The sequence below is a fragment of the Aquila chrysaetos genome, chromosome 1 (genome assembly GCF_900496995.4).
Source record: "Aquila chrysaetos chrysaetos chromosome 1, bAquChr1.4, whole genome shotgun sequence".
NCBI lineage: Eukaryota > Metazoa > Chordata > Aves > Accipitriformes > Accipitridae > Aquila > Aquila chrysaetos.
This window is the reverse complement of record NC_044004.1, coordinates 60,509,950-60,533,734: the sequence shown is the minus strand read 5'-3', so window position 1 is coordinate 60,533,734 and position 23,785 is coordinate 60,509,950. Positions and strand designations below refer to the sequence as shown.

At 45.5% G+C, this 23,785-nt stretch overlaps 1 protein-coding gene and 1 long non-coding RNA gene across 2 annotated transcripts; one reads left to right on the top strand and one right to left on the bottom strand.

Moving 5' to 3' along the window:
• Positions 1-1,293: 1,293 nt before the first annotated feature.
• On the bottom strand, positions 1,294-17,315 carry LOC115346626 (UDP-glucuronosyltransferase 2A1-like). The gene is made up of 8 exons (XM_041123456.1): positions 16,514-17,315; positions 14,839-14,845; positions 9,051-9,676; positions 6,970-7,118; positions 5,519-5,650; positions 5,010-5,097; positions 4,032-4,251; positions 1,294-2,730 (listed from the first exon to the last, which is right to left on the bottom strand). The coding sequence occupies exons 1-8, from the start codon at positions 17,247-17,249 to the stop codon at positions 2,454-2,456; spliced, it is 2,235 nt and encodes a 744-aa protein (XP_040979390.1). The 5' UTR covers positions 17,250-17,315; the 3' UTR covers positions 1,294-2,453.
• On the top strand, positions 14,295-14,797 carry LOC121233306. The gene is made up of 2 exons (XR_005932387.1): positions 14,295-14,658; positions 14,761-14,797. It is a non-coding gene; the product is annotated as an uncharacterized LOC121233306 (long non-coding RNA).
• Positions 17,316-23,785: the final 6,470 nt, after the last annotated feature.

Below are 23,785 nucleotides of genomic sequence, written 5' to 3'. Positions count from 1 at the left end.
ATGCCTGTCTCCCAGGAGTGTGTTAATCCTGGAAGATCCAGACTCTCCCCATGTCTTCTTTGTCGTGATTACTGCATCACTTGTTATTTCTCTTAATTAGGAAATATTTGAATCTAAATGCCAATGGTAAAACTGTGGAAAAGGGGAAGTAAAACTTGTGGTGAAAGTTGTTCAGTTTCTCCAGCAATTTCCTAGTTCTCAAAACTTGTATGAGTAGCACTGCTCAGTGGACTTCTTCATAGCCTTTCTTCAGTGTCTTCTCATGTAACAAAACGAGATTGTAGCATGTGCTTTAAAGACCTCTAACTCCACAGTGCTGAGTGCTGTAGCTGTTTTTATAAACTGCAATACAGGATTGGCCATGGTGTGGCAGTTGCGGAAACGTGGGGTTTAGATCTGACAAGAATTTGGCCTCTGTATGTTTTAGTCTACACAGCTATAGTAAACATCTACTTGTGCTAAGCAAAAAGTTTGACCTCCAACATGCAAGTATGTTGGCATTTTTTAAACACTGCGCGAAGTTGAACATAGGTTTGGGTTCCTCAAAACAGTTTACTATGCACCAAGAGGTACACCTATTAGCAGTAGGATTAGATCAGTCTATCAAATTCAGTACACGTACTGTGTCTAATTGGAGAAATGCATCATAGACCACCTTCATTCTTTGATATCTTTCCCTGGTTTATATACAGATTCTGGAAAGAAGAGGGGGTTTTGATTTTGGTTGGTTTTCTTTTTTACTTCTTAAATTCAATACGAGAGAAGCCAAATTTCTCTGAAGATGTTACAGAAAAGAAGCACCTCCTTAAAGTGACTGCAGAGCACTTTCTCTGTCCAACTTTTCCCAGCTGTCCTGTTCCCTGTGTTAGGCCTATCTGACCAGTGTCCATGCAGTATGCTAGGAGGCTTGCTGGCCTTCTGGCAACCAAACTGACATCTCAGCAAATCTTCCACTTGCAGAAGCTGGATGATGGGGGCTGTTAGTGATCAAGCTTAGTGGAGCTGTGCCTAGGGACCCAGCTCTATGAACAGGTATAGCAACACCTTTCAGATCTGGGGCCTGAATATCATGCTGTTTTGCTTTCTGTTCACTATGCATATTTCAATATGCATATTCCTGCATATGATCCCATCATGACCATAGGAACAGCGTACCAAAAGTTACCATGAGAAGCACTAGTCTTGTTCTAACCCCTTTTTAATTTGGAAACAATTCACTTGAGTTTTTGTAAATGTTGTAGTATGAAGAGACTTAAGCAGACACTGAAACCATTGACAATGCTAATAAAAAAGTTAATGTAGTGTAGGGAATTTTATTATATAAACAAATATAACATGTTTTCTCAGCTTGTTCTGTTTAAAAACAATTCTGCAGCATCCAGAATACAGCAAATATTAGTTAAAATTGGGGCAGGTTCTTTCTTGAGTAAGTAGGCACAGCAGTGGAATAACCTTACCTAGAATAGGAGGCCTGAATCTAGCATCTGTTCAGTAGGCTTTCATCAGTAAGTGCACCTTGAACAATTTCAAGAGTGCTGTGTTTACTACCACTCTTATCTGAGCTAAGAGCAGCATTATTTTCCCTCCAACTCTTCAGGCAAGGCAAGTGACTATTGCACTGTTCCCACATGTAATGTTACTTCTTTGCAAGTGCTGTCTCTAAAGGTTTTCCTGTGTTTATCAGTTAGCGTGGCTCAGAGGCATTTGAGGGTTAAGATGGGCAAGTTTCTGACAGAGGTGGTGTTAACATCCTTACAGTGTTGCAGTTAGAATGATGGCCTGTGCAACAGGACTCCAGACTGAATGGAAAATAAATGGTTCTCAGAAAAGTAATTTCTCTGCTGGTTTTAGGACTCTGGTCTCCCCTCAGCTGCCAAGCAGTCAGTCCATTTGTAAAAATGTGATGATACAGGCTTCACCAGCCACTTGCAGCTCCCAGTTTTTTATGATCTTGGCCATTCAGATGGGCACCTGTGGAGCCTGTGGTCTTAGCTTCGCTGTTCAATCTGGAGAGAGCTATTCTGACAGGAGAGGCATTTTGGTTGTGAATCATAAAGCCTGGGTGACATTATAGGAGAGGACAGAGTTAAGGTAAGGAGACAAGTTGCAGATTGAGGGAGTACCACACACATGGGAAGGCTGAATTTATGAAATATGCCAAAATTAATTTGAAAAGTTAGAGCAGCAATTCTAGGGACCATGTGTGATCAGCTAACAGGGTCCCAAGGGATAAAGCAACTATAATTCAATCTTATTTAGGCTAGAAGGAATTTGCTGGCTAAGCAAGCAGCTCTGCCACACAACAGCTTTTTAGTATGACCCAGTTCAACAGCGTGGTTCATGATATGCCCAGCTTAAAGCATATCCTAACAATTTTATTCACCAAAGAATGTGCATAAATGCCTTGCTGAATCAGCCTGGGAGAAGAAAAAGTGCTGATGGGAACAGGATGTCTATTCTTTCTTCCTCTTTGCAATCCTGCTACATGTCCTACAGCAAAATAAGCAGCACTTGACAAGAGTGAAGACAGCAATGGCTGTACTGGTGAACAAGAATGCCAGAACATCCAGGCAGTGGTACTGGTACCAGGTGAGATGGTGAGCAGCTGGTCTCAAGTGCTTTGCTCCTTTGTGACGCATGACAAATTCAATCCAGAAGACAGCTCTGTCCAGCGGCTTAACTGGCTGGTCATGGTGTATCTTGGATAACCTTAGAGCATTTTCCTTATAGCTGGGGAAGAAAGAAGAAACAAAGATTTGTCACTGATTCCTAAAACAACCCATTCAGCGCATGGCCATCCACTTGAGGAAGGTAGACAGCCCTGCTTTTACTTTCATCAGTGTTATGTAAATATATTTGAAACTGGCCCAATTTAGTCTTATCTGCATAAAATTGGGTTATGAACAGTAATAGAGAAAGCCAATCTTTTGCAAAGAAAAGTTATTCAAAATTATTCCAGATACTCCTTTAAAAAAAGCAACATGGAAACATTTGCAGCATTTTCTGTTCCAGTATAATATAGTGTGCTGGTTTTGACTGTGATAGAGTTAATTTTCTTCACATTAGCTACTATGGGGCTATGTTTTGAATTTGTGCTGAAGACAGTGTTGATAATACTGGGATGTTTTTGTTATTGCTGAGCAGTGCTTACACAGCTCAAGGCCTTTTCTGCTTCTCACACCACCCTGCCAACCAGTAGGCTGGGGGTGCACAAGAAGTTGGGAGGGGACACAGCCAGGACAGCTGACCCCAACTGACGAGAGGGGTATCCCATACCATATGATGTCATGCTCGGCAATAAAACTAGGAGGGAGGTTGGCAGGGGGGCTGCGTGCACCGGATTTCATCTGGGTCTTTGGATGCCTTGTCATCATCCAGGTTGTTGCAGATCACCTCCACCATGGCTAATTCCCTCAGGTACAGGATACCTCCATCAATGTTGGTCCATTTTCTTTGGGAATTTGCAAGTTCTTCCCTGAAGGGATACCTGTCCTTCACACTTGACAGGAGTTGCTGCCAAAGACTGAGGACTTCTGCCTTTTGTCCAATCCATTTGTCAATGACCTTATCCTTAGCAAGGGATTCCAGCTGCCAGGCTTCCTTAGCCTGTAATTCCTGACTGATAGGTACAGTAACCTAAGGATATGGGTAGCTCAGGGGTAGGAGAAAGAATTGTGGCTACAGACAGAGTAGACAGAAGTAGAATTGTTGCCTAGAGCCTCCAGAGGATTTCTACTAGCAGAGAACAAGGGAGAGAGAGAGAGCAGAAAACTGTCTTGGGAGCTGCTCTGGGCTTTCCAAGAACTATTTTTCTCAAAGGGATCATAAAATGTAGTATATGGAAAATCAAATTATTGATTTCTCCTTTCTGAGAAATGCTCAATCTTAGAAATGAAAGGTGGTTTTCATCTGAAACCCAAACTCCAGCTACTCAGTATTTTTGGTTCCCAGAAGAGCCAGCAGAATTTCTCACATCAACAGCCCAAAATTTTAATAACCTCATCTTACTGTAAGGCAAGAACAAAACTCACGTGGAATTGTTAATGACTGTGTTCAATGCATCGACTAGGTCCTGCGTCTTCAGTGTGCTGAAATCCAGCTCAACTGCAGCTCCCTTTGCCCTCATGTGAGCAATGTTGTCGTGCTGGTCGGCAAACATGGGAATCCCAACCATTGGGATCCCGTGGTAGATAGCTTCATAGATCCCATTGGTCCCACCATGAGTAATAAAGGCCTTTGTCATGGGGTGGCCTGAATAGGGAAGGAGAGGCATGTGTAGCAGCAGCTGCGGCAGACTGTGGTCACTAGGGATGTGAGCATTGCAAACTACCCGGGCAAGTGCACGGCTAGAGAAGGGAAAAGCCCTGACCTCTGGATCAGCGTCAGAGCTTGCATGCTTTGCTTTCACACATTCATATTTATTTTAATGCAACATATGAATCAACATTTTCCTCCAGACTACCCCAGACTTAGTTCAGCCCTTCTGCTGTTGTGCAGTTCTAGTTTTTACATGGTATCAGGTTCACAACAGCCCTCTGCTGCACCCTTGCTTAGGTCAAGCATTTTGAAGAATGAGCCCTGGAGATTAACTGCAGAGGCCAAATCCAGCTCCAGAGTACATGTCTACTTTGATATTTACTCCTGCCTAGACGTGGTTCTTAGCTTTTCCAGACAATTGCCACTGAGCTCTGTAAGACAGAGGCATTTGCTTTAGAGATCCATCTTTATAGCTTAGCTCAAATTGCTGCCTTCTTGAGCCACTGCTCCCTACTCCCTTCAAAGCCTGGTTGTATCTTCCATGGTTCTTGTACAGCCACTCACCTTAAAGTCAAAAGCAGGCTAGGAAATTAAGGCTCCAAGAGCAAACCTCTGCTGCTTAAGCTGCAAAACTAATTGTAGCCACAAGTGTTATGTGGTTCTTTTGCCTGAATAAGCCGTTTTAGTGGAAAAACAAAGAAGGAAACAGTTTTTCCAAGGGTGCAACGCATCCCAGATAGAATCAGTCTCACCAAGCAGGTCATTTTGGGGTATCCAGTCATAAAGCCTGGTGTTGGAGCCCAGAGTTTCTGGTTTTCTTCCTTTGTACCGCCAGAGGACCTTGAACAAAGGAAGAAGATAAACGTAGTGCATGTGACGTACCCTTCTGTATTATTAGATGTAATCTAGGGCTTTATCTCAAACCCATGTACCTTTTCCCAGTAATTCAAATAGCTTTTGCTCCAGTTTAGCTCTTTGATTAGTTATTAGGTGCTTATTATAAAAATCACATAGAGTGATTTTTATATTTTGGCCTATGGACACACCTCCATGTCATTTGGTGCAGAGAAGGGGAAACGCCAGAACTCCCCATGACGTGACTCAGTAGTCTACCTCTCTGCAGAGCACAGCTTCCCAGCTGTGGCACATCCAGCAGAGATGCAGATAAAAAACAGGCCAGTCCAAATGAGAAAGGCTCGCTGAAGGCAACAGGAGTGACAAAAAAACAAGACAAATTGTTTTAGACTGAAAGGAAATTCACCTTTTGTGGAAGCTGGCTGAGGGCTCTGGCAATCACATTACTTTTTTCATCAGTTAGGTTGTAGACCATCGACCCGAGAGAGAATACCACGATGCCATGTTTCCCTGAGCTCTGAACAAATTCTTCCATTTCCTAGGCGAGGCAGAAAACATACTAACAGTAATTATGCACTACAGATTACACAGATTTCTGTGAACAGAGAGCATAACCTTTTTAGCTTATCAAGGAGACGATTGTGGTGTACGAGCACCTCCGCTAACAGAAGGGCATTACAAAGATAGACCTGGCCCTGTGCAAAATAAACAGTTTCTCCCCAAGAAGGAGCAGGACAAGCTGGGACAGGTGACAGAAGCTTTGTCTTTTTGAAAGCAAGTCAAGCAGTTTCAGGACACATTTCTTTCAGAGCACAAGCATCAGGAATGGATCCTGGCACTGGTGTTAGAGGACTATACCCTGTGACACCCTCCATAGCATAGTCTGTCATGGTTCTGGATTTTCCCTGAACAAGTACTTTGCATTTCGTAGCTCTGCAGGAAGGGACAGTGCTGAAAACTGTCAGGGTTTTTCAGCATCCTGGTCAGAGATTCATCAAGTTGCTGCTCTCACTTTGTTAGTCAGCCAGTTCTATATTTCTTGCAATACAGCACATGTTGCTAAACAGATTTTCTACAAATCAGACCAATAGGTCTTCCTGTTCCTTTTTTTAGTTAGTATCATGTGAAATGGAGCAATAGCATCCAAAAGAGAATGGTTATCCATTTCCCCCAACTCAACCCCTGCTACAGGGGAGTGGGAAGAGAGTTAGAAGGTTTCTTTTGAGTAGACAACTTACACTGAAAATACCCTACCTCCTCTAAGCTCCTACAGGAGTGATAAGCTAGACCAGAGCTTGTTGTGTTGCTGTCATCACTATCTGGGATTTTCAAATTCCACCTGAATATTGCCAGTCACAGCAGAGCGTAGGCTGGAGATGCTGAGTATTTTACTCCCTTTAAGATGTCTTAAACTAAGCAACAGTAGAAAAAGTGTTTATCAATTGTCTCTTTCTGCAAGTCTTGACTCCATTTTGTCTAAAGAATTTGTCCCGTCACAGTGCTTTTTTTGCATCAGGTATTTCAGTGTTACCATCGGCTCCAAGTCTGCATCTTAGAATTAAATTACACTTAACTACTCTGAAGTAGCACCTATTTTGCATGAAACAAACACTGTATTCCCTCCTCCTGACCTCAGCTATCCTCTTTTAAGACAGCAGGTTGTAAACCCCGCCCTCAGTTTGCATACGTACAGACAGATTGCTAAATAGCTCCATGCTCCCCACTGGCAGCAGAGCATCTTCTTTTAGAATGAGCTTTCTCAGGACATGGCTTGCATGGTTGATCAGGGAGAGAAACAGTTTTTGTTCTGCTGGGCAAAAAAACAACCAATGGCAAACCAGAACAAAGTTGGGATACCTTTGGTAATGGCTTTGCAGGCTGGCAATGAAGTCCTCCAACAAACTCAAAGTTGGGCAGGAAAGGCCGTGGAAATTCAAAATCCCAGTATGTTCTGATTAACCATATCTCTGCTTTCCCCATCGTCTCACACAGGGTTGTGGGCCTTCCTATGGACAAGGTACAAGGGGTTTACAACAGGCACGGGAGTGGTCTTGTTTGCTGTAGATTGCAAAATAGAAGCCTTACCTTTGTCTTTGGCACTCCCAGTCAGTGTAGTCTATCAAATCATGCATGAAAGGAAAACACGGACAAATCCAGATGTATTCCTTGCCCTGTCCTGTGTTTGGCCTTGGCAGGTTGCCACAAACAAGGCAATACGATCTTTAAAGGGATTTTGAACCTTCAGGATGAATTTAGAGCAGTACAAGAATAAGTGGGAAGCATTTCGTTTCTGTGATACAGAAGTGGAATTCTTGTACCACTGAAAGACTTCATTACCTGTGCTTGTAATAAAAAGACACTTTGGGGAAGAGAACAATCACAGAAAATCTAGTTCCAAATAAAAAATAAATTAATTGCAAAGTGATGATCACCAGTCAGGGAGGAGGAAAGTTTTTAAAGTTCTGTGGCATTTTTCAAATGGTGACTCAGTCAGTGGCTGCTCAGACTACAATAAATGACAGGTACAGCTATCCCTAGTTCTCTTGGGGACTGGGTCAGCTCCTTCTGACACATATTGGGAAAATTTGGCCAAATCCGTAGATGCTTTGAATGTCATTTTATGCAACATCCAGTGTCTCTAGAAATCCATCTATAGAAAAAAATCCAATGGGTAAAAATTTTATAGCTTCCCATTTGGAATAATATATATTCTCAGGTACGTGTTGCGAGTTGTCTTTGCAGTATTTTCCCCACAAAATGGAACTGGGGAGTAAAAGGGTTAGAAGTATTGGTAAATAAATGATTATCCAAAGCCAGCCTAATGCAAGCAGGAACCAAGCAAATAAGCAGCAAGATAAAAATTATCTGTAGGGCATCTTCTTATACTACTTGATCAGTGTTACAATCTACACCAGTAATTTTTATTTTATTTTAAGTAAAGAGCAATGAGTCAGTTACAAAGTTACTGGAGTGAAAATTGAGCCTGCATTACAAGTAAAGTGATACAAAGGTGTGTAATTAAGTCTTATGTGGTATTAAAAAAAAAATTCAATCCAGGGAAGAGGGACTAGTTTGCAGAGCACAGAGGCGTTCTTGGGAAGCGCAGGAAGAGATTGGAGGGCAACAGAATAGATGCCCTTGTGCTTGCTGTTCACTCGTTATCTGCCTAAACATAGATATCTGTACAAGATTCAAAGTCCATTGAACTAAAAGGTCTCTTTAACAGACTTTCAATCAAGCCTGAGTTCTAGGTTGGAACAAAAATTTCGGGTATATATGTAGTTTAAGGAGACTATTTAAAACTCTGAATGGTAGTTGAAAAGGAAAGTTGGCAGTTCTTAGCATTTATTGTTCGAGAATATGAACTCATGCTTAGCATCCTGTACTATGCAGGGTTGCAAGATGATATCTCCAGATGATGCATGCAGTGTGAATGAAGAGTGTTTTTTCACTCTGCAGTTGTCCAGAGACAGCCAGTATTCCTAGTTACAACAGGGTTAACTCCATCCCTGTGTTATCAATGGAGCTGTCTCCAGTGCCTTACACTTAGTTAAGGAATGATTTTGCCCTCCAGCCTTTATCTACTACCATCTTAATTGTAGAACTGCCTGTCATCAAGGTGAAGAGGCAGCTGTCCTCTGAAAGCACTAAAATGGGCATAAAGCTCACTGCAAGAGCTCATCGGCAGTACCGTCATTGACAAAAATTAGAACTGTGTACTCTAAAGATCCTCGAGAGGAACTAGAGCAAAACTGCATTGGTGTCTGTTAGATTAGACCAGACCTAAAAGGGAAGGCACAGCCTCCATGTGACCAAAACAGGATTACATCTCTGCTGGCCATTGAGAAAGAGTATTTTGAGAGAAGAGCATTGAGCTCCCAAAACATTCAAAAGGCACAACCTATGCAAGAGGAGAAACCACTCAACAGCTGCCTTACCTAAGACATTACTGTAGTACCCATCCCATTCGTCTCGCCAAAACTTCAAGAAAAATAGATCCGTGTAAAAGTAAAAGAGGAAGTTCTGTAGCCTTTCCACGAAGGACATCTGGTCTGTCAGCCCCCTTGTGCTAGCAGGCACATAAGAAGGTGGGGACGGGAGCCCACCGCACAGCTTCTCTACCACATTCCCATCTGAGAAGCGAAAGCTGTAGACAAAAGGGATTGCTAGGATTTCTGCTACAAGCTCCCCGCCTACAGACAGGGGATCAGCAACCAGAACATCAAACTTGGCTTGCTGCAGCTTTGCTATCAGCTGAGGGTTCATCACCAAGGTGTCACAGGTCTGCTTTGACATATTGGTAAAGACCTCCAGGTCCTCTTTCATCCTCCACATGATCTTCCAGAGGGAGAGATTAGAGACCTCATTCATCCAGAAATTGAGGAAGTCGTCCATGATAGCATGCAGGGTTTTCTGGGTAAAGGGGACTTGCAAGACCTCAAAAGTGAAGGGGGAGGAGGTGTCTTGGTAGTCGATGAGCAGATTGCTTGAGGGCACCAGCACAGTCACTTCATGACCCCGGAGAACAAGCTCTTCCAGCAGCACTTTCACATTGATCCAGTGACTTGCATCGGTGGGCCAGACCACCACCTTCCCACAAAAGCCAGCACTCCAGCAGCATGCATAGGCCCAGAGCAGCCAGGGGAACCTTGGCCCCATCATCTCAGCAGTCAATGTACAACTCCGGTCTGACCGAGCTGGAAGCAGTTCACTGCTCCAGTGTGCAAACACTTTAGAGCCAGCCAATAAAAGTGAGATCCAAGCCTGGCAAGAGGGCATGTCAGAACACAAAACAATGCTCATGGGAGGACTGGGCAAGCAGCAAATCCCGTTCTGGAGTCTCCTGCAGAGCCACAGCTTATCTCAAAATGACGGCAACTCCTGTTTCTGCTCACTACAAAGTGCGTTTTGCAGCATGTGAGGACCAGGAGCCCTTTCCCTGTGTTGTGGTTTAATCTTGATAGGCAGCAAAAGACCACAGAGCCTCTCACTCCCCCACAGTAGGAGGGGAAAAGGAAGGGCAAAAGTTAGAAAACTCATGGGTTGAGATAGAGACAGCTTAATAAGCAAAAACCAAAAATAAAACCAAGAAAAACAAGTAATGCAAAAAGAACAATTGCTCACCACCAGCCAACCAATGCCCAGCCAGTCCCTGAGCAACAGCAACCCTGGCAAACTCCCCTCCCGCCTCCCCAGCTTTTTTTGCTGAGCACATCACCACATGGTATGGAATACCCCTTGGGGTACACATTCCTGCACCAAGCAGGAGCTCAGGCTAGGGAAAGGACATGAGCAGCCCATGGGACTTTTTTGACAGCTACAGGATGAACACCATCTTATCACTTCACTACAGCCTAGATTTGCTTCTGTGTCCTGTAAGAGCCAACCTACCTGTAAAGCTGGTTACAATTTTTATCTCTTCATTTACTAGGTGCAAAATGTCCTGCGGTGATTCACAGCTAGCCCACAGGGTGCTCTAGTTCTGTCTTCTCTATAACCAGATGCTGTGGACACACAGCACTGCTGCTGGAAGGACACAGTCCTGGTAGAGATGATTCCAGCATCAGGCCACCCCAGGAGAGAAACAGGAGGAGGTGAGGAGCACAGGTTTTGCTCACCTTGCTGCTTCTTTGCCTTCTCTTGGGAAGATGCTGCACACTGGCATCAGTGAATCCATATCATGTAGTCCAGGACAGATACTGCCAAGAGAAGAGACCTGACTTCTCCTCTTGACTGTATCCTGCAGATGTAGTGGAGATGCTTGGTGCTACTGATGTGTTCAGGGAAAAGAACAGGCAGCTGCTCTGTCCTGAGCAGAGGGCAAATGAGGCTCAGACTGAGTGTAAACAGGGCCTGAGCACTCCTGCAGGAGCTCAGCACCACCACATGAGCTCCCCTTACTAGACTGACAGTAGAGCAAGCAGTCTTTCATCATGCTTCAACCTCATCACTTGAAAAAGCCTTTAGGTAGCTCTAGGAAAGCAGCTAGAATAATAAGAACCCTGAAGAAGATTTTCCAAGGAGAAAGAGAAGATGCACGCATACAGTGCCGGAGCTGGGACATTGCCCACTTTCTGGGAGATGCTTGCCCCTTCCTTTCGCACCTCCTTCAGGACTGGATACACTCCAGACCAAAGCATATCAGAGTCAGGGTAGAGAACAGCTAAGCTAACACAGCTAATAAAACAGGTATTGCACATGTAGCCTTAAATACTAAACCCCACATTTAACAATAAAAAAGACAAGACAAGATCCAAGCAGCTCTGAGGCTTACACAACAGGAGATCAGCAAACCATGCTTCTGCCAGCACAAGATTTTCTAGTCTCCATCAAATATGATAAGCAACACAAGTAAACACACAGCTAGGTACTCTAACAGTAGGGTATCTTAACAACTTAGGTCTCTTAGCAGAATTACACCCTACTAGTGAAATATAAATAAAAATATTTAGAGTTTCATATTGAAATAATATCCATTTTATCTGCCCACCAACAATGCATGTATGTTTGCCCTGTTTCCTTTTAAGCATTACAATAATCACTTAGAGCAAAAATGTGAAAATAATTATGCAACTATTGTTTAAAAAAGAAAAAAAACTTACAAATAAATACAGCTATCTTCTAGTATTTCTTTTAGACTTTCAGAAAAGCCAAGAACCCTGTCTCTGCTGAGGGCCTTTTATCACTGCAAACTGGGGCTCAGCTGCTCTCCCAAGCCTTTAAAAGACCAGAGGAGGCCATTATCTCTCATTTTGAGTTAAGCTAGCAAGCCAGAAGGGTGCTAGGGGAAAAAAGGAAGTATTGTATAGCTTTCCAAAACCATTTTTTATTTCTACTTCAAAAGGTTTAATTCAGTACTAGTGTTTGGTGGGTATATAGTATTATTTTGCTGTTCTTAGTGTTTGTCATGATTCATCTATGAATATGACTGATGAGCTCTGTTTCAAGTGGCTTTAGAACTGTTTTACCTATCCTAGAAGTACCTGGACTTAGCTGTACTAGTGTAGCAGGTCAGGATTAACAGGTAACGTTTGTACTTGCCTGGATTGTTTGACTTGACACAGGGGTTTTGGAGGAAGGAGAGTGAGTTCACAGCTGTCTTGCTCCTACCTTGTGCCTTAACCTCTAAGCTCTGGGTACTTACTCTTGTGTGTACAGCAGATGATGTAATTTCTGGAAGTAAGAGCAGCCTTACCTAAAACATCGCCAACTTTCCCAGAGAAGGTAATGATATGTGATGTCCTGCACTGTGTAGGTGAAGAGGTTTTTTAGCCTTTCCAGGAAGGACATCCTATCTGTTAGGCAGCTTAGGGCTGCTGTTACATGGGAAGGAGGTGCTGGGAGTGTCCCACGGAGCCGCTCCACCATGTTGCCTATGGAGAACCAGATGGTGTACATGAAGGGGGTACCCAGCTTCTCAGCAAACCCCACTGGGTGCCAGTGGGTCTGCCAAGGGGACATCGAAGGTGGATGCGCTCAGTCTCTCCAGCAGCACCTCATGCTTCAGGACTTCATCACAAATTATTTTGTTTATGTTCTCCTGCTTGTACACCCGTTGAGCTAGCTTGTAAAGACTTTCCCAGACAGGTAGCGTTCTCTCCTGGTAAAACCAAAAAGAGAAAGCTTCTTCCAGTAGGGTAGCCATCTATCTCCCTTTTGGTGATCGGCACCTCAGCCACCTCAAACTGGAAGGGTGAGGGCTGTGTGGGGTTGAGGATGAGGAAGCACGAAAGCACGAAAGCAGCAGCATGGTCACCTCGTGGCCCCGGACCACAAGCTCCTGGAGTATGTACTCCATGTTCAGCCACTGGCTGTTGTCAGCCAGACAGACACACCTTGCCCCCAGACCCCCAGCCCAACACAGCCAGCAGCCACAGCACTGCCACACCGCCACCTCCTCCCCAGCCATAGCCTGCCCTGCGTGGCAATGCCCCCATGGCCTTCCTTCACCGTGAGCAGCAGCGCTCCCAAGCTGGGCTGGGCATGCGTGACACTGCCTTGCTCCGGAGGGCAGGGAGCCGAGGTAGCTGCCATGAAATCCTGTCCTGGGTACTGGCATGTTTTCCTGGGGAAAAAGGTGACTGAGACCAGCTGGTACCATCTGGTGGTAAATAGCTTGCTGAAGCTGGAAGATGTGCTTCCTCTGGAGCAGCGGGGAGAGCTGTCAGACCTGGGGGGCTCAGCCCAGCGAGGACCGTATCCTGTTGGTCATCCTGGCCCTCCTGCCTGTCTAACTACAGTCTCAATGTTACTTGTATGGTAGAAGAGGTGACTTTTTCATTCTTCTGGCTCTTTGAGGCACAGCTGGGTGTGCAGCGAAGATGTTCACCCACTGTGTGGGCACCCTTTTGCTTTATAAAGCCACTGAGCATCCATGCACTTAAGGTGGTGATCCAGGGCTGCAGCTAAAAATTTGCGTCTCAAAGTGGATGAAACTACATGGCAAGTGACTCCAGTATCGGAGTAAGACTGTCTTCATGTGAACTTGCCTATTCCAGAGCATGCATTGCGGGAGGCCAGAGCTGGTAGGTGATGGTGTGGGCTGTCCTGCCGGCCACTAGGTGCCTATTGCGCACTACAAGTTGAACCAGAAAATCTGTTAAACAGTTTTACTTATGGTCACACTTCTGATGTGCAATTAGGAAATAATGTCAGTCCTTGTCCTGGTTTCAGCTGGGATAGAGTTAATTTTCTTCCTAGTAGCTGGTATAGTGCTATGTTTTGGGTTCAGTATGAGAAGAATGTTGATAACACACAGATGTTTTCAGTTGTTGCCAAGTAATGTTTAGACTAAGTCAAGGATTTTTCAGCTTCTCATGCCCAGCCAGCAAGAAGGCTGGAGGGGCAGAAGAAGTTGGGAGGGGACACGGCCAGGACAGCTGACCCAAACTGGCCAAAGGGGTTTTCCATACCATGTGACGTCATGCCCAGTATATAAACTGGGGGGAGTGGAGCTGGGAGGGATTGCCACTTGGGAATTAACTGGGCGTTGGTCGGCAGGTGGTGAGCAATTGCATTGTGGATCAGTTGTTTTGTATATTCCAATCCTTTTATTATTATTATTATTATTATTATTGTCATTTTAGTGTTGTTATTACTATCATTATTAGTATCTTCCTTTCTGTTCTGTTAAACTGTTCTTATCTCAACCCATGAGTTTTACTTTTTTCCTTCTGATTCTCTCCTGCATCCCACTGGGAGGCGGGGGGGAGTGAGTGAGTGGCTGCATGGTGCTTAGTTGCTGGCTGGGGTTAGACAACGACAGTCCTCTTCACTGTGCTAAAAATCATCATTACCAGGCTTCTGCCCAGGTCTGTTATGCAATGTTTCCCTAATGTTGTTGTGCAAGGCTTTTGCTACAGCTTCCATGCTGCCTAGTGCATCCTTTCCAGGATGAAAACGAGGGTGACGGAAGCAGTTGGGCTGTTATTCCTGCCTCAGGCAACATCTGTGGGACTGCTTTTGCTCAAGGACCTGGGTGCACTTGGTGGGTGATCCAGAAGAATGGGGAAGTCCAATGTGAGCCTCAAGGGGATTTGATTGTGGGTGAGAATAGCCAATGATTTGAATTGTATGATGTTAATTGCTATATAATACTGTATGTCATCATTACTATGGTTGCTTTATGCCATATCGATGGTATTGCAGTAAGAATCACGCAGATTAATGAAGAATGAATTTTGATGGACCCAAAACTGGCTTCAGCATGCAACAATCCAACGCCACACACCATCTCTCCTGCCCTGAAGGACTGTTATGACAGATGGAGCCCAAAGTCATGGACTGAATGAAGTCAACAGACATTTTAGAGGGAAGGCCCATAGACTAAGGGAATGATATCTGTGTGTATATATCAAGACAGGAAACGTGGTGTTGATTAGTTGGGATATGCTGGAAAGTGTGGGACCTGAGCATGTCATAGATGGTATAGAATAAGGGGTGGATATTGTCCTGGTTTTGGCTGGGATAGAGTTAATTTTCTTCCTAGTAGCTGGTACAGTGCTGTGTTTTGGATTTAGGATGAGAATAATGTTGATAACACACTGATGTTTGAGTTGTTGCTGAGCAATGCTTACGCTAAGTCAAGGACTTTTCAGCTTCTCGTGCTGCCCTGCCAGCTAGGAGGCTGGAGGGGCACAAGAAGTTGGGAGGGGACACAGCCAGGACAGCTGACCCAAACTGGCCAAAGGGGTATTCCAGACCATGTGATGCCATGCTCAGCATATAAACTAGGGGGAAAGCTGGCCAAGGGGCCACTGCTTGGGAACTGGCTGGGCATCGGTCAGTTGGTGGAGCAATTGTTTTTCATTTGCATCCCTTGCTTTTCTTGGGTTTTATTTCTCTCTCTTTTTGTTATTTTCCTTTTCATTACAATTTTTATATTATTATTATTGTTGTTGTTGTTGTTATTATTATATTTCAATTATTAAACTGTTCTTATCTCAGCCCACGAGTTTTCTCACTTTTACCCTTCTGATTGTCTCCTTGATCCCACCGGGGAGGGAGTGAGCAAGCGGTTGTGTGGTGGCCAGTTGCCAGCTGGGGTTAAACCAGGACAGAAGCCAAGCTGAGATATCTCATCTGCTGTGCTCATGACAACAGTTGGGTGTACTTGTGGAGTCCTGCGGCATGCAGGTATTTGCAGCCAACTGCACCTGAGAGATTTACAAGTGCTCTTTTTCATTAGCTCAATGTGAGGTTAGTAGAAACGGCATGTTGATCACATGTGATTAATATTTCAATAAACATATTTTTCTACATACTCACTTAAAACAGTCCAGAAGAAAAGCCTGCAAAGGAAAACTTGTCACTTTCACTGTTTGCTCGTGGGTGGAGGGTGTGTTTTAAATAAAACTTGTTTTGTGCGGAGAGGATTGGCTTTATATGACTGGTGATGTAAGTGAAGTCTCTATTACAAAGCCACAATGCATTTCAGTATTGCTACTGAGGGTGGCAGGGTTGGCTCTTAATTCACCAGCTCCACCTTCTTTGTTATGAATCTCTGGATTAGGAAAACAGCTCTGTTCCTGCTGCTTTCTGTGCAAGCTCTCACTGGAGGGGGAGATGTGTAAGCTGAGCTCCCTTGCTGAGGGCCCTATGTGGTGTGGAAGTTGTTTCAACCTCCCCATTAAAAATAATTACGGCAAAAGTCAAATCCATCAATTGGGATGACCACTGATCCCTGTCTCAATGCAATGGCATAGCAGCACAGCACCCTGACAGGGGAGTGGGTGCAGCTGATGGACCTGGTGGCCCACTGCCTTTTCCACATAGGGACATAATGACAAACTTCTTGCTGAGCTCTCTCAGACCTTGACTTTGCGACCCGGCCAGGTTCCTAGCTGTGCAGGTTGTAAGGCAGGAGGCTGTGTAATGAGAAGTGAAGTAGCAGAAGGCTTACCTAAGACCTTGCTATAGTAGATATCCCATTCTCCCCAGTAGCTCTGGAAAACGTAGTCTTGCAGATAGTAAGACACGATGTTTTTTATTCTCTCACCGAAGGACATGCGGTCGGTGAGCTCGGACAGGGCTGCGGGCGCGTAGGACGGTGGGGCTGGCATCTTGCCACAGTGCCTCTCCACGGTGGAGGCCGGGGAGAAGCGCAGCGAGTAGATGAAGGGGATGGCCAGCTTGAGAGCCAGGAGGTCCCCGCAGAGGGTCACCGGGTCTGACAGCAGCAGGTCATAGCTAGATCCCTGCAGATGGGCCATCAGCTCTCGGTTGGTTAGCACCGCATCACACATTAGCCTGTTCATCTGGCGCCAGTTTTTGGACAGTTTTCCCAGTTCCTTGTAAAACTGCCAGAAGGTCAAGGTGGTTGGCCTGTTATTCAGCCACAGTGCCACTACATCCTCGATCAGGTTCTCAACGGTGTCTTTCCTGAAGGGCACATTATAGACCTCAAACTTCTCTGCAGCCTCAGCCCTGGGTTTAATGAAGAGGGAAGCATTGGATACCAGGACAGTAACGCCGTGCCCACGCCGGATGAGCTCCTGTATAACTATCTTCACGTTCAGCCAATGGCTGCCTTCTGTTGGCCAGACCAACACGTTCCCGCAGAAGACAGGCCCTAGAAAAGCGACCTGAAAAAGGAGCAGCTGGAGGTATTTCTTAGACCCAGTGGCTTCTGTGGCCATGGCAGGATTAAGGGCTAGATAGCCTGGGAGTTTTCCGTTCCAGTTGGGAGTGCTGCACCTCTATGTTGTGTTTGATGGCTCTTTACTACCACTTCTAGCAAAAGCAAGACTTTGCTGTTGCACAGGTGGGGCCTTTAAAACCCACGTTTGGTCTCAGGTCTGAAAAGACAGAAAAGGATGCTTGGTGATTCGCTTTTGCCTTTCTGCCTTCTACCCTGTTAGCTTCTCCTTGAGGGAGCCTCTTTCCCTGGTTAGCAGGGTGGCAGCAATTCCTGCTGCTGTCAAAGGTCTGCCTTCAGACTACTCCCTTTGCACAAGAAGAATTTAATCCTTTAGTTTTTTATACTTTCTGAAGTTTTTCCAAGGAATCCTTACCGTGAAATAAAAGCAAATAATGGGATCTCCTCTAGCTATGTAATTACTGTATCAGTAAATGCTGGCAGATTTACTATAAGTATTAGCAAATAAGTGCACTGCTGCCAACACTGGAGAATACCGAGATTTGCTGGAGAATGTACGACCACATCTGATTTTAAAATGCCTGTTTTCAATTGCAACAGCTGAGCCGTGGTAGCTGTATACTGTAATGCTTCTATTACTTATGGCAGCAAACCTACCTGTACTTAAAGATGTATTTCTCTTATTCTGAGAGTTTCCCACCTTTCTCCACCTTTCTTTCCAGAAGCAGCACAGGGGCTTACTTAGCTGACAGGCAGCAGTGCTACAGGGAGTGCTTACTTGAAGATATTGCTAGACTTGGGGCAACAGCACCGGGCAACACAAGGTGGAGGGACACCTGTGATGGGACTAGCAGTGGCAAATGCTACCATAGTCATCCTTAAGCCTCCTCAACCCTTCTACAGCCCTGTCGCTGCTGGTGAATAATATGAATTGCTGGGAGTCATGCCCCAGCCCCTGTGGAGAGCTGCTGCCTCTCCAGGCTTCACCATTAATTCAAGCTGGTGCATCTTTACAGAGGAAGAAACTGCAAGTGAGCCAGTCCCCTGGGTATGCCAGCTCCGATACTCAAACAAATCACTTGTGTTTCTGCCCCGAACTAGCGATGCCAGAGGCAGGCCAAGGAAAGAGAGGCCACAGGGTACGTTGAAGTGACTGACTTGGAAGTGGCATCCTTTTTCAGGGTGAGGTGTTAGAAGTGTTGATGTTTCCCATGCTGAGAGAAGGCAGCAAATCGTTCATTTGGGTGATGATAATGCCAATAATAACATGTAGTTTGTTCTGATATGTGACAGAGGGTTTCCGACTGCTCCCAGACAGCTCTTAACACAGGGAGCTCGTTGCTACTGTCTGGGGCATATCACCACCAACCTGAAGACGTTGTGGGCTCAGCTCAGGTGTCTAACCATGGATCTGGGGCCCTCCTGGGCCCTAAAGGTGCTTCTCAGAGCAAACCCCACATCTTCTGGGGTGGCTGTCACTTGGAAAGTCAGCACTTGACTGTAAGGCGCTGTGTCCTGGAAGGAGCTCTTAACCACCAGGAGCCAAAATGACAACTAAAACCCATGCATATAATGATACGCTCGATCCAACACAATTTGGGGAATGAATGCCATGCAGCAAGAAACTCTTACCTAGCGGAGTCTTCCAAGGTACGTAAGCATCGTGCTCTGAGTTGCAAGGTGCAATTTGCTACACCGGTTTGCTTCTGTTTCTTGCTGTTCACCTGCTCTGTGCCTGGGCTGCTCTGGCAAGGTTGGGTATCAGGCAGAAGGAGCTTAAATAAGTTACTCTCTGAACTGGGCTTTTCAAAAGGAAGAAGTAATGCAATATGGGATGATCACAAAAAGGCATGTATTCTGGGATTATTCATTGCTTTGTTATGCTCCAGTAATTTAATAGCCGAGATGGTCTTCCCCATGCTAGGGTATATTATGATGTCATTACAGAGCTAGATTTTCAGAAGGAGTGTGCATCCTGTAGCTCAGAAATCTGGTGTCTGACTGCTAAAAAGATTTTTCACTCCCTTTAGGGTCTTAGCTGGCAAAACAAAATTGTTTGTTAAGTAATAGACTTGTTTATAAACTGTCCACAGGAACAAAGAGAAAATCCTGTGGTTTGTTTGCAGTGTTTTTTGAAAGTTGGCGTGTTACCTGGGCTGGGTGTGTGGCCTTTGATTCTGGAGATCTAGGCAAGTTTTTAATGACCTGAAAATATAGGAATCTAAAAATGCACCTCCATGGTTTTTAAATATTGTCCATAATCTTCAACCTGACTTTTTCTAAACCCTCCGAATTCAGGGCAATTAGGTCAGCACGTTTCAACAGTAATTGGGCCTTACAGCTAGGAGTTTCACTACGATCTCTCCATGGACCTTTGTATTCACGATAATATCTTTTTTCAGGCTAATTTACCTTATGTGGGAAAGTCCTATAAGAAACTTAAAGTTTTTCCAGCAACTACTGAAAGGCCATGTTCATGTAGGTTAGGCAGATGGGAACTTGGGTTTCCTTTCTAACCCCTCAGTAGCTAATTCCTCTATAGCAAATGAGAGCTATTACTAGGGGAACCAGAGGGTTCAATTTGTGATGTTTCCATGGCCACCTTTTAAAGATGATACTCAGATTACTCTTAATGCAGAGAAGATAAGCATTTTGAGAGGATTAAAGGACAACCAACAAATGAGAGAAAAGCAGGCCTGAAGAAAGTAGATGGTGTTAAGTGTCTGTATTTCACACATCTAGCATTACTAAGTAGAAGTGCTGCAGACACTGATCCAACCTCCAGCCTTGTTAAATAATGACAGGCTTTTCAAGGCAAAGGTGAGTTATGCAAAAGTTAGGCAATACAAGGTAGTGTTTTCCACATACAGGTCTCTTCGCCGTTTTGCTAAATGGGGGTTATGGTGTACATGGCACCTTTATTTCTAGAAAACCTTGATGCCAGCCAGCACCTCAAAAATTCAGTGCCAGGGTAGAAAAGGGAAGCTTTTGCCCTGAGAAGCCCCAAATGACTGTGGTTTTCCTTTCACTTACTGCAACAAAGAGCTTCTGGACTGAAGGGAGACTTGAAAGTCTTGACTACCTCTTTTTTTGGGGGGGGAGGCAGGGTGTAGGGGGAAGGCTGGACGGGGAAAATATCAAGGTTGACTCATCCCTGAGTACCGAGAAGTGAGTGGATTGAGCAAGGTTGCAGAGGCACGTGTGCAAGCACTCAGTAAAACTCCTACTTTCATGTAATCCCCAGGGGTAATAGGGAAACTCAGGCAAAGGTTAATGAGCTGAAATAGCCTTACCATAACCACCTTTCTCAGCTAAATTGTATCTTTATACCTCTACCTTACAACTGTAGGATAAAAATACCATGGGCTAGGTTTATAGCATTTCACTTGTTCTTATCGATTCAGTTTAAGATTTTACGAACCCTCTTCGTTTGCTGTTGCAATGCTGCAGGAGCACTTTGGCATGTAAGTGTATAGACACCAGGGTGGCTTGCACTGGAGCCGTTTCCACTCTGCAATGCCGAAAAAAAAAAGAAATGAGAGAAGGTCCAGACCAAGCTTTGTGTCCCTGCTAGGAATTGTGCATTTTTGGTGGAGAAGAGGTGCTGCACCCTGTCCTTGCCAGCTCTGCAGTGAGGTGCAGCAGCAGAGACTGGCCAAAACTGCCTGCAGATATGGCACACCCCTGTCTTGCCAGCATCCATCCAATGCAAATCTGCAACTACTGAGGGTATAGACATGGTGGGCCTCGTCTAATGGCTCACCAGCCTGAAAGGGGCAGTTGCTCTCTCCCTCCCACCTTCTCATGCATGTTTGCTGCTCATGCTCCCATGCCAAGCCTTTCCCTGTGCCAGGTCAGCTTGCCACTGATTTATTTTAGTGGATTAGTTTGCTGCTGGGTGTCCTGGTTTCAGCTGGGATAGAGTTAATTGTCTTCCTAGTAGCTGGTACAGTGCCATGTTTTGAGTTCAGTATGAGAAGGATGTTGATAACACTGATGTTTTCAATTGTCGCTAAGTAGTGTTTAGTCTAAAAGTCAAGGATTTTTCAGCTTCTCATGCCCAGCCAGCGAGAAGGCTGGAGGGGCACAAGAAGTTGGCACAGGACACAGCCAGGGCAGCTGACCCAAACTGGCCAAAGGGGTATTCCATACCATGAGACATCACGTCTAGTATATAAACTGGGGGGGGGGGGGGGGGGGCACGCAGGAGTATTGCCACTCAGGGATTAACTGAGCGTCGACCGGCAGGTGGTGAGCAATTGCACTGCACATCACTTGTATATTCCAATTCTTTTACTATTACTATTGTCATTTTTTTAGTGTTATCGTTATCATAATTAGTTTCTTCTTTTCTGTTCTATTAAACTGTTCTTAGCTCAAACCACAAGTTTTACTTCTTTTCCCAGTTTTCTCCCCCATCCCACTGGGTGGGGGGGGAAGTGAGTGAGTGGCTGCGTGGTGTTTAGCTGCTGGCTGGGGTTAAACCACGACCCTGGGCAGGGAGGAGTTGGACAAAGACCAGGCTATCATGGAGCAGGGGTCCCCCTGAATGGTTGGCTGGCAGCCATTGAGCCACGTAGTAACATATTCACATGCTACAATGCATTTGTGTGTCTATAGCTCTGCAGGGGAATGAAAACTAGATTGAAATCCCTGCTAAATTTTGACTCAATCAATCAGCCAATTGTACACAACCCTGCTGCTGTACTGTAGATTCTTGCTGGCTTTCTGGCCTAAAAAAAAATTTGTAAGTAGAGCAACGTTCATCTCTGGCCAGTGGAAATTTATCAGAAATACCTTTTTCTTACTTGGATGCAGCCTGCCCAAGGTCCTAAGCCACATCGGTGTCTTGCAGGAGCGAAGTTTTGCTGTTTGACACTGGAAAGCTGCTAGCACAAGGTTTGTACCTGGGCCTCGGTACACCAGCAGTACACCTGCCACTTAGTCCCCGGAGGTATATCCATGTGGAAAGTCTGCACCTCGGCCTCGGCACGCGACCTCGGAGACAGCCTCCTTGCCAGCACTGCCTGTGACCACAACTCCTCTTGTGTTTCAGCACGCAGGGAAGGCAGAGACTGCTTTTCCTCTGATATTACAGGTTTGGAGCTGACCCATTGCGGCTTGGTCTCGGATGCAGAGGGGAGGACCTCGTCTGCTGCTAACTGGAGTGTGGAGGAGTGTTTCTGCACGTCTGTCTGGGAGGCAAATGGAGGCACCCCCTCTGCTCCCAGGAAGTCAGGTCTGGAGGTTTGGACTTGGGCTTCACCTCTTAACTGTGAGGGATGCCATTTCAGCCCTGGGGGTATTTCACCAGGATAGGTTTGTGTTTCCTCCGCTGTTTGCACTGGAGGTATGGGTGGGATTTCAGCTGGGGCTGCTGTATCCCGCAGTGTGGGGTGTCGGGGTGTTTCGAGGCTGGAGGAGTGAGCGGGGGGAACATTCTCGGCTTTGGATGTCATCAGCTCGGATGTCTGGACCTCTGCATGAGATGTGGGAGCACCCTTGGCCGCGCTTACTGTGAACATCAAGGACTTCCCCTGAGCTCCTGCCTCTACGCCAGCAGAAAACCCCTCCTGTGGTCCATGGCTCCGCTCCTGGGCGTCTGCGCGCGGCCGTGAGGAGGAAGGCTCCTCCGTCCCTGCCGCGGCTTTCACCCACCATGTGCACACCTTGGCATCGACAAGCAGTGGGAAGAGAGGCACTGTGTTCATATCAAGGGATTCAAAGTCCTGCGTTTACAAGGGTGTTTATGAGGGAGCTGCACTCATCCTGCCCTGATTTGCCAGATGGTGCTTTTAAGGGCAAAGTTACTTCTGCAATCACTCTTCTGGCCTCATAACCAAATACTTGTTTCTTTCCCGGGGTCTTAGCAGTTTGGGTCCACACAAAACTTCTGGGGCACAGCAATTTAGCCTCCCCTAGCTGGCTATGTTGCATCTCTTCAGCTGCTAACAAGGACCATATCTACAGCAGGAAGGGCAGCTGCTGTTAGGATTGCACTTTGAACCCAGGGGACAAAAGATATACATTAAAAAAAAAGGTTCTCATTAAGAGTAGTGAATGAAAGCACTTCCAGAAGCGTGTTTGATGCCCCTATACATTTCACAGGAGCTGCGATCTGAATTATGAAGAGGAAAGAAGTGTCATTAGAGAGTCATCTAACAGACCAGAGATGCTTTGGGGAAACAAAAAACAAATCTGTGTGCTTCCACAAAAATGGAAACAAATTGCAAAGCTGCGGGAGGCTGTGTTGTGAAGAAAGCCTATAGAGTCCTGAAGGATTGGGAAGGTCAATGTGGATGAATTGCTGGTAGTATCTCAGTGCATGAAGTAAGGGACCTCAAAAAAAACCCCACAAGCTGTGGGGGAAAAGCGAATCCCCAGGGGAGTTACAACGTACCAGGGGATGTGGTGGATGTCACAAGAGTCAGGGTTTCGAAGGCAGATTTGTAGAAGACAAAACTACAGAGTGACCAGACACAAGGAACCACATCTGGCTCACGAGCTCCTTTCCTACAGGGCATCTTGTCTGTATGACAGAAGTGGCTGAAGCTACCCCTCGCTAGTTCAGGTATC

What these genes read in the sequence shown, in the direction of transcription:
- LOC115346626 (XM_041123456.1), bottom strand. Translation starts at nt 17,249, where the DNA reads ATGGCCACAGAAGCCACTGGGTCTAAGAAATACCTCCAGCTGCTCCTT. An exon ending in CTGCAAAGCCATTACCAAAG is followed by an intron (nt 5,651 to 6,969) that starts GTATCCCAACTT and finishes TGCCTCGCCTAG; the next exon opens with GAAATGGAAGAATTTGTTCA. An exon ending in TCAGCCAGCTTCCACAAAAG is followed by an intron (nt 5,098 to 5,518) that starts GTGAATTTCCTT and finishes CCTTTGTTCAAG; the next exon opens with GTCCTCTGGCGGTACAAAGG.